A 10,518-nucleotide genomic window follows, 5' to 3' on the forward strand; every position below is an offset into this window, starting at 1 on the left:
TTATTACTTAAGTAGCAATACTTTTACTTAAGTACAATTATTTAGTACTCTTTCCAGCACTCATTATCCCTTACATAACACATGTATTCCTCCGCCAAGCAATGTAGTTCCAAAGAGGTTGCTAAGCAACACATGCAGCAACAAAGAATCACAAACGGCAGTTGCGCAGTAATACTGATGTAATGCGGTCACAGGTGTGTGTGTGTGTGTGTGGACTGGAGTAACACTAATGTAATGCGGTCACAGGTGTGTGTGTGTGGACTGGAGTAACACTAATGTAATGCGGTCACAGGTGTGTGTGTGTGGACTGGAGTAACACTAATGTAATGCGGTCACAGGTGTGTGTTTGTTGAGTAATTTACAACGGCTTCGAACGCGGCTCAACCAATCAGAATCAAGGACCGGAACTATCCGTTTTATAAAGAGTCTTTTTCTCTCATTGTTGATTATGTTTCTGTTTCCACTTAATCCGGCTGATTTTCCTCCGTCTTGTCGCTTCTTCCAGCCTCCTGATCTTGATTCAGTAGAGGATTCATTTCATGTGATTCTGCTGAGTTCTGGTTCTGGTTTGATCCACTGGCTGAAGCTTCATTCTCTGCTGCATTCTGGGTTCAGGAGAATACATGTTTTAGTCTATTTATTTAGGACGGTTTAACATGAAGCAAAGAGCCTTTTATTTTAGGTCAATTATAAAATCTTAAATCAATAAAACCATCTAAAAGATATTGATCTGATAATCCTGGTTCTGGTTCAGTTCGAATGTCACCAGTTCTCGCTGCTTTCTGTTTAAGATGTAAATGTGTGTTTGATGCACGTTAAATATATGAAGTAAATTCAGGTTGATTGTAAATCTCTAATCAATAATACTAACCTGACAACACTGCCGACATTTTATGTCAGAAATCCCTGCGTGTTAAAAACAGTGGGAGAAAAGATATTTTTATAAAATCATCAATTGCATAATGAATATAGCTGATTCCTGAATTTAACAAATGGCTGAAATAAGTCGTTAAATCAGTTTGAAATTCTTTATTATGAACAAAAAACATAATGACCAGCCTAAATTAATGTAAATAAGGGCATTAAACAAATGTTGATGATTTGTAATAAAACAAATAATTCCAATTGTACTTACAGGGTCCAAACAATGTCAAAATCAGCACAGAAAAAGCAAAGACGACTCTCAGATCTCCAACCGCACGCTCACCATTAACTGAAGATGAAATTAAAATATTAGATTATAATCATTAGTAATATTTAAATTCATCTTTATGATATATTTTGTAATACTAACAGCATGAAACACTGCATCATAGTAAAATGTTGTTATCACTCACCCGTTTTCAGTATTAGTTCAGTCATCAGTGTAACAGAGTTCAGTAAAACAACAGCAACTGATCCAAACAGATACAACATCTTTTTAAAGGTGAGGCTCAGATCTGTAAAACAGATTTTTTTCTTATTTTTTTTTTTAATATCTAATATTAAAATAGATTGTTTTGCTTTAGGTCATAAAACTGTTTCATTACCCACTAAAGCACATGTTAAAATCAAGTATAATGAATCAGTTCTCTTACGAGAGTACTCTCGTGTTGCGTAAGCTAGCTTACGCTACGGGAAAATCCCTTTTCTCGAGAATACTGAAGCCAAAAAATTATCCTTAATTTTTGCATTAATTTAAAACGCATTGCTGCACAGAGCAGACCTAGGCGAGGCGGCCCGCGCGCCTATTGGTTGCTCTGCGGCAACTTCTGCAGCCTATCGAGGGACTGCCAATGAGGGCGCGGGCACCCTAGCACGTCACGTCCCGCCAGAATGGGCGTGGCTTATGTCTATATAAGCCCAGTCCAGATAGGGTGCTCTTTGATTTTTCATCTCTTCAGCGAAGTACTCACAACGCTGGATCTCCGGAAGAAGCCTGCGTCGTTGAAGAGGCACTGCAGCGGGACGAGCTATCTGCATCGCAGAACAGAGTCCGAGGAAGCCGGCCGTCTTCAGCCGCCGTTCCTGCTGCGCCATCCGGCGCTCATATCCTTTTACAATCACTCACGTGTGTGTTCGCCATCGCGACACTCGCGTGTTTTCCTCCTAAAAGAGCCGAGGCGTTGTTCCAAATGCCTCGTGTTTCCAATGCGGCTCGTGTCGAGCCCCTCTCAGCGACAGGGACCGCCACATCCTGTGCGCTCCCTGCCTGGGACGAATCCACGCGCTTTTCCAGGGCGGCTGCCCGGAATGTGACATCATGACTGTGTCAACCCTGCGGGCTTGACTAGTCATCTTCAACATGGACCCCGCTCCTCTGCTTCTCTCTGCTGGGCCGCACCGCAAAAGCGCCGCTCACAGAGACCACCGGAGTGTGATCCTGCTATGCAGAAGAGGATAGCGCGAGTGCACGCCGGTGGTATCCCCACGTGCATCGCTTCCTGAGTCTCCCGCCTCGCTCGCGGCTGGCCAGCGGCCGGCTTCCGCCACCGCTCCCACCGTGCTCGACGAGTTCGACGGGGACAATGCAGAGGAGGATAGTCCCGCCGAGGCCGGACCAACCTCCATTTCTCAGTTCCCTCTCAGTTCAGGCGACTGGAAATATCAATATTGCAGCATATGAGCCTGTTATAATACATGCATATCTGCTCACGCGGACCGAAACCTTATGTAATTTCCCCCTGTGGCTCAGTGGCGAAATCTAACGGCGCTGATCCACTTTTGCGACACGACTGTCGCGTGGTGTTGCGACGCCTCCCCACATTGGTACGTTGATGGGCGTTTACCGCTATGGACGTGGTTTTGACCGAGCGGGAAATGTAGCGTATTAGAACAGAGGACCTGCGAGAGACTTCCCTCCGTGTCTCCATATGCTCTACTTCTATTGGATAGACGCGTTGCGTTTAACGGAATTCATTTGCATAAAGATGGGCATCGGCCAGCTTTTTGACGCGCAGCATTTTTTCAAATGAAGCGCCGCCTTCCCGGAATGCTTTGCGGGCGCGTCAAAGTCGCTTGACGTCACCCATAGGAATATAGTGGAGAGCGGCGCGACAGAAGTGTCGTGTGGACAAGTGGATCAGCGCCGTAAGGCTTTCGCGCCAGAGACCCGTGTTCGAATCCCGTCTTTGGCGGCAAATTACGTACAGAAAGTGAACCCGCTTCTCGCGCCCTCCCGTTCAAATGGCGGGGCTCGAGTAATATGAGTTTTTAACACAGAGCTCGCGACCAGCTTTCTTACGTACAGAAAGCGACGCGCCCCTCGCGCCCTCCTGTTCAAATGGCGGGGCTCGAGTATATAAAGCGTTTTTAAACACATGAGCCCGTGCCGGCCCTGCCCCGTGACTCAAATGACGCTCTCTTATCTGCTCACGCTAACGAAAAGCTTTTTGTCATTTCCCCCCTGTGGCGAAATCTAAGGCTTTCGCGCCAGAGACCCGTGTTTGAATCCCGGCTCTGGCGGCAGATATAAATTATACTGCGCTCTTCTCTGGGCTCGCGCCCTCCTGTTCAAAAGGCGGGACTCGAGTACTATGAGCGTTTAAACACAGAGCTCGCGGCCAGCTTTCTAAACGTTCAGAAAGCCAACCCGCCCCTTGCAGTTCACACCCCTTCTGTGGCTCAGTGGTGGAATCTGAGACCCAAGTTCGAATCTCGGCTGCGCTGAATCTTTTCACCAAAGTAAACAAGTTCACGCTGGCCCCGCCAGGTGACTGGAAACGTTTCGCTCTCACAGTTTCCACAGCATAGGTGACTGGAGGAGTGTATTTTTGCAGCCAACAAGCCCGTTATACAACCCGCTCGCCTGTGTCCTGACGCCGTTTTCACGGCAACCCAGATAAATCTCTAAGGAGCATTATGTCTGTTATCCGGCTCACGCCGAAGGTGTATAAATGTAGGAATTGAGCCCACTTCCCAGTGCTCACCCCTACACATAAGCACGGCCCGTTCAGTGACTCTCACTCATTCACGGCCCACATCAATAAAACCGGCTCAGGCTGCGTGCGTGCGTTTCAAATGTAAGGAAAGTGCCCACTATTCAGTGTTCACTCCTACCCATAAACATTGCCCGCTCAGTGACACACACTCACTTAGGGCTCCCTTCAACGTACACCCACTGTGCTTTAAGTGTAAGAAGCGCTCCCGCTATTCAGCGCTCGCGTTTACTAAGAAACACTGCACGCCCTGTGTTACATACACATATAGGGCGCCATTTGAAAGAACACTCTCCGCTCCCCGTAGCGAGAGCGTCATGTGCGAATCAGCTGGCTGCCGTCAGCAGCACGCCGCCCCATGTGAGCGCTGTAAGCACGGTGTTAATGCATCAACCCAATCACGCTTCTGAATCCCTGACACACAGCGATCAGAGCCCAGATATCATTCTACCACTAGCCCTATGTGCGGAAGCATGGGAAAATTTCCCGGGCGTATCAGAATGGGTGTTGAACATTGTAAAGCGAGGCTATTCGCTGCAGTTCGCTCGCAGACCTCCGTGCTTTCGAGCCAAGGTCGAAACTACAGTGAAAGATGAAGTTGCACATGTACTTCGCACCGAAATAGCGAAACTGCTGAAGAAGGGAGCTGTAGAAACCGTCCCTCTGACTCAGAGCCGGTTCTACAGCCGGTACTTTCTAGTACCCAAAAAGGATGGCGGTCTCAGACCCATCCTGGATCTCAGGCGTTTGAACAAAGCTCTTATGAAAAGATCATTCAAAATGCTCACAACCAGAAAAATCCTCGCGCAAATTCGCCCGAGGGACTGGTTCATTTCAGTGGATCTGAAGGATGCTTATTTCCAGATTCAAATAACACCCCGTCACAGGCTTTTCTTGAGATTCGGCTTCGACAGCCAGGCTTATCAGTACACCGTCCTGCCGTTCGGCCTGTCTTTAGCACCTCGTACATTTACAAAGTGCATGGACGCGGCGCTCGCTCCCCTGAGACAATGGGGTATGCGAGTGCTAAACTATTTGGATGACTGGCTAATCCTAGTGCAGTCAAAGGCAGAACTGATAACGCACAGGGCTTTACTACTCAGTCATCTAGAGAACCTGGGTCTCAAAGTCAACTGGACCAAGAGTTCGCTGTCTCCCAGCCAGAAAATCTCTTTCCTGGGAACAGAACTGGACTCAGTGTCAATGACAGCGCGGCTTACGTCACAGCGCGCGCTGAGTATACAACACCTGGCAGCGTCGTTCAAGGCCGACAGCATCACCCCTCTCAAAAGATTTCAGAGGATGCTGGGTCTTATGGCCTCAGCCTCAGCAGTGCTTCGACTGGGCTCGCTTCACATGCGCCCACTTCAGTACTGGCTGAAGACGCGAGTTCCGAGTCGAGACTACTTTCAGCTTCGAGATCGCTCCCAGATCCCCACCTGACTGATACCAGTCGATCGCCTTCCAGGGCCCGAGAGCTGTAACACAGTTCTGGGTTACCTTGAGGCGTGCGTGACCAGTGGGCCACGCACGCCTCAAGGTAACCCAGAACTGTGTTACAGCTCTCGGGCCCTGGAAGGCGATCGACTGGTATCAGTCAGGTGGGGATCTGGGAGCGATCTCGAAGCTGAAAGTAGTCTCGACAGATGCCTCCAACTCAGGTTGGGGCGCCCTATAAGAGGGCAGGCTGACGTTTGGCCTGTGGTCAGGCCAAGAACAGCGCCTACACATAAACTGTCTGGAGATGAAAGCGGTCGAGAACACTTTGGAATTTTTCCTTCCCCTGTTAAAGGGCCATCACGTCTTAGTCCGCACGGACAATATGTCGGTGGTGTCCTACATAAACCCCCAGGGCGGTCTCAGATCACGGAACCTACACTCTTTGGTGGAACGCCTCCTTGTGTGGTCCCAGCACAATCTGTGCTCGCTGAGAGCAGCGCATGTGCCAGGCTGTCTGAACGTGGGTCCAGACATGCTGTCCAGGGACAACGTTCCCCCGGGGGAGTGGTCCCTTCACCCTCAGGCAGTCCAGCTGCTATGGGACAGCTTCGGCAGAGCGGAAGTCGACCTCTTCGCGTCATCAGACAACGCTCACTGTCCAATATTCTTTACAAAGGACAGGGACGCGCTGGCCCACAACTGGCCCAGCCACCCGCTTTATGCTTTTCCCCCAGTCGCACTGTTACCACAGGTAATCAAGCGAATCAGGGAGAACAAATGCTCTGTGCTCCTAGTAGCCCCGCTCTGGAGGAACCAAGTGTGGTTCCCGGAGTTGACGCAGCTATCGAACACAGCCCCGTGGCCGATTCCATTGAGGTAAGATCTCCTCTCTCAGGCCAAGGGCGCGATTTGGCATCCTCGCCCCGAGCTTTGGGCGCTACATGTATGGGCCATCAACGGATACCCGTTGACCTCCCAGTAGGAGTGTTAAACACAATTACACAGGCTAGAGCTTCCTCTACTAGACGGCTCTACGCTTCTAAGTGGTCAGTGTTCTCCGGCTGGTGCTCAGCTCGAAACTTGGATCCACAATGCTGTGGGGTGACGGAGATTATCTTCTTCCTACAAGAGCTTTTGGAGCAGGGCAGATCCCCCTCCACGCTCAAAGTGTATGTTTCGGACATAGCTGCGTTAGAAAAGCTATGCATGGTCAGTCACTGGGTAGGAACGATCTTATCATCCGCTTCCTGAGAGGGGCGAGGAGGTTGAACCCCCCTCGAACCCCTTTGGTTCCTGTGTGGGACCTTTCCACGGTCCTGGAGGCCATGAAAGGCGACCCCTTCGAACCACTAGTCAGTAGATTGCGGTATCTTCCGCTTAAAACCGTTTTTCTGACGGCTCTCGCCTCGGTTAAACGAGTGGGTGACCTGCACACGCTCTCCGTGAGTACCATGTGCCTCGAGTTTGGGCCTAATGACTCCTAAGTCATCCTCAAACCGAGACATGGCTATGTCCCTAGAGTGCTCTCCACCCATTTCAGAGCACAAGTTATTTCCCTGTCACAGAGTGCATTATGGGTATAAAAGAGTGAATCATACAGCAAAATAAACTGTTCACTCAGAATCTGTTGTATTGTGCATTGCTCTATTGTTTTCAGCATCTGCAGTCAGAGTCTACGGATCAGAGAGAGACGCCAATGACAGTGCACTGACACCAAAGATCCGTCATAATGAAAATCACTTTTACACCCGTAGCGCACTGTACTTCACGAGAGCTGAACTAATCATCTTCAAACCTGAGATCAGGAGGGAAAACAATTCACACAGATAATTGCAGTAGATGATCGAAACTGTACCCAGATCGCGTCCCTCAATGCATATTGCAATCATCCACAGCACTTGCAGAAATACAGCCGAACAGGTCCATCCTGCAGCATCTGCACACAGAAGTGTGTGTTTATACTCTTAGATTTTATTATATTAAGAATTCAATGAACTGTACAATTCATGTTCAAAATAAGTGAAAGATATGAACCTTCTTCCCAGAGATGTAATTAGATAAATACGTTTTAATAACTTATTTTATTAGAAATGTAATTGTACCTTTTTCATTTTTCAGTGATGTGATGTAGAAATACACCATTACTGCAGTCATGATAAACATGAAGATCATCCATGAGGTTATATTGAGCAAATTTGAACCTAAAAAAGATTAGAATAGTTTAATTCAATAATCTGTTCAAAATAGTTTACTTGGATATTTAAACCTGTAAATATCAAAGCAAAATCACTAAACGTGAATATAATCATGTAACAGAGAAACATCCCACAACTGAACCACAAATCAAACTTATGATTCACCCATAATATAGTTAATAATTCTGACCCTTAAATGCAGATTAGACTTTAACACTGACCTTTGAAACATTCAGATTTAACACTTTTTATTTATTGAAGGCTTTAAGGATTCACAAGTACTGGAATGGTATTCACTCATTGATCACACTGAACTATAGTCAGATGAATTCATCTCATACTCACGGCTTTTATCTTTGTTTATGTCCCTCAAACAGGAAAATGACAGAAAAAAGAACACTGGGAAAATCATGCTGACATAAAAACCTAAAATCAGACAAACAACATTCATGTAAGATTTCCAGAAACCCTTTTCAGTAACAGCAGAGACATTTTAGTATGGGTTTTAATCATGAAAATGCATTTTTTCCTCTCATTTATTTATGAAAAAACATCCAAATTAATTCTCATAGTTAAACACAATTACTGCTTTTCTCATTTGTGAATATTTTTCCTTTTTACTCCTCATAAATGGCACAGATTTGATAAAGTGTCACTGACCTCCACTGGCGGCTCCAAAAGCGATGAACAGGAGGGTGAATTGTAACGAAGGCAGAATGAAAAAGCTGAATGCAGCTACATCAGTTACTTTATCCCATATCCATTCCCATATCTCTCCACCACACGGCATCTCCATGTTTTTAGTAAATACTAGAAAATGAAAAATACATTCATTCAATTTTTTTCTTCACTCCTGCCTTAGATCTAATTATTTATAATGGGGATAGTCATAAATACATATGAATATCATTGACAGTTTACTTGCTTGTTACAGAAGTTCACAATAAATGTTTCTGAGCTTCTGAAGTGATAGGCTACTGGTCAGAGATGTTCAAGTATTTCAATGAAATTAATGTGTGTGTGTGTGTGTGTGTGTGTGTGTGTGTGTGTGTGTGTGTGTGTGTGTGTGTGTGTGTGTGTGTGTGTGTGTGTGTGTAACAATTATTGATAAGCTGATAAAACACAGTTTCACAGCACTTACTCTCTACAAATAAAACGTGCATAATACTTACAGTAAATGATGAAGATGACACAGAGCAGAATCACAACTCCAAACATGGCTTTTATCATTATTTTTTCAGACTCTTCATAATGTAGAATATTTCTCCGAGCACGACTCAAAAGAACTGAAACAGAACAACAGCAAACCTCAAACCACAGGGCTGTTGAACGCTTGATTCTGATTGGCTGACGACATTCTAATGTATGTGATTATTCAGTAAAAGCTATGCAGCAGATCAAGGCAGGGTTTGACTTGTGTCAAAGCTCTTGGAGGGAACATACATGCACAGAAACTTGTCAGCGCTACCTCAAAAGTTTATCCATTAAATAGATTCACAACTGAAACATAACATTTATTAGTAGTGAGGTTGTAACACATGATTTCTCTCTCTTTCAGAACACTGAATATGTTTTTACAGTCTATGGCTGAATTATTAAAAATGTACACACCGAAGGTGAAACAGCATTATTAACACCATGATTTCTGAGTAAAGATAAAGTAGCAGCACATGATACACTGAAACGTTTATCTAATGTTGTTATTTTTACATCACTGCAGATTATTTTAAACTATTATTGTTCATTAATAACAGCATGATAATATACATGATCATATGGAGGAATTTTTTGATTTACCAACCTGAAAAATAGACCACCATAAAAATGATAAATTCAGAGAAAAGTTTGACGTCTGTGAACAGAAATGGTTCAAAACTAATGAATATATATAAAACATATTAGAGCAAATCAATAATAATTCATTTCCACATTGTTGAATGTAAAAGAAATGTCAAAAAATCTCACAAAGATCACTGATATAGAGATTATGGAGATGTCAGCCATTATGTGAAGACACCTGCATGAAACTAAAAAATTCAATAAAAAATCCAAACCTGAAATCTTCTTTAAATACGGTGCAACATTTATCACCATCAGAGGCCTCAGGATAAAAAGAGCACAGCAAAAGATCGTCTCATACAGAAATCCTGCAACAAAACCAGATTATTGTGTATTGATTGGCTTGAGACCCTTTGACAGTTTGCTATTTAGCAGCCTTGTGCTAAAATACTGTTTTGTTTTTTTTCCATATCAAACACACATTATGACGAAAGCAAAACCCTGATTTGTGATAATATCGCCAATGACTTATGACTTATACAGCCAAGTTGATTGTACATACAAATTTCAGGCAGCAACTTTTTTTTTACAGTGTGGATGTCAATGTTTCCCAATCTTTGGTTTCCAACTTTCCCAACAAGAAAGAAAGTCAAAGAGGTTTGAAATGACAGAATGTTTTTGAAATATCCTTTTATGGGTCTGAATACTAATGCAATGTCTAATGCAAAAGCACTTCAGCATAAGCCTGAAACATAACAAAATTTGGAAAAAAAAGTATTGTTTTTCACAAGCTATTGTACCAAATATCCAGTGAAAAGTATATTTCCTACTGTGATTGATATTTGATTTACTCACCTTCTGTAACACCCCAGAGGACAAAGGCCACAAACATCATAATATTGGGAAGAAACACATGAAGAAACCCAACAGTCCTGACACGTTTGGTTGCAGTAGAGTCTGTTAGTGAGGAGCAAAATAATTATTTATAACTTGTTTTGTATTGTAAGAAATGCTATTTACCTGTTTTGAAAAATAAAAATAAAATTATTTGCATGTGTTGATGGAAATGCTATATAAAGGCAAACAATAGGAAATTCCATATAAAATATTGTACTCGACTTCCTTTGTTCATGTAGTAGAACAGTAAAATGAGCAAAATGTGTGAAAAGAGAAAAGGGTGAACTCAT

The 10,518-nt window shown here is 44.2% G+C and overlaps 1 protein-coding gene across 1 annotated transcript; it reads right to left on the reverse strand.

The window, feature by feature from the left end:
- Positions 1-853: 853 nt before the first annotated feature.
- LOC309496232 (uncharacterized protein) lies at positions 854-10,296 on the reverse strand (the record flags this gene model as incomplete). The annotated part of the gene is made up of 11 exons (XM_082166184.1): positions 10,187-10,296; positions 9,607-9,699; positions 9,354-9,404; positions 8,725-8,838; positions 8,213-8,362; positions 7,898-7,978; positions 7,460-7,558; positions 7,213-7,293; positions 1,338-1,439; positions 1,136-1,213; positions 854-906 (listed from the first exon to the last, which is right to left on the reverse strand). The coding sequence occupies exons 1-11, from the start codon at positions 10,224-10,226 to the stop codon at positions 854-856; spliced, it is 942 nt and encodes a 313-aa protein (XP_082022310.1). The 5' UTR covers positions 10,227-10,296.
- Between the last annotated feature and the right edge of the window lie 222 nt (positions 10,297-10,518).

This window comes from Leuciscus leuciscus, assembly GCF_965113295.1.
Source record: "Leuciscus leuciscus genome assembly, chromosome: 1".
Taxonomy (NCBI): Eukaryota; Metazoa; Chordata; class Actinopteri; order Cypriniformes; family Leuciscidae; genus Leuciscus; species Leuciscus leuciscus.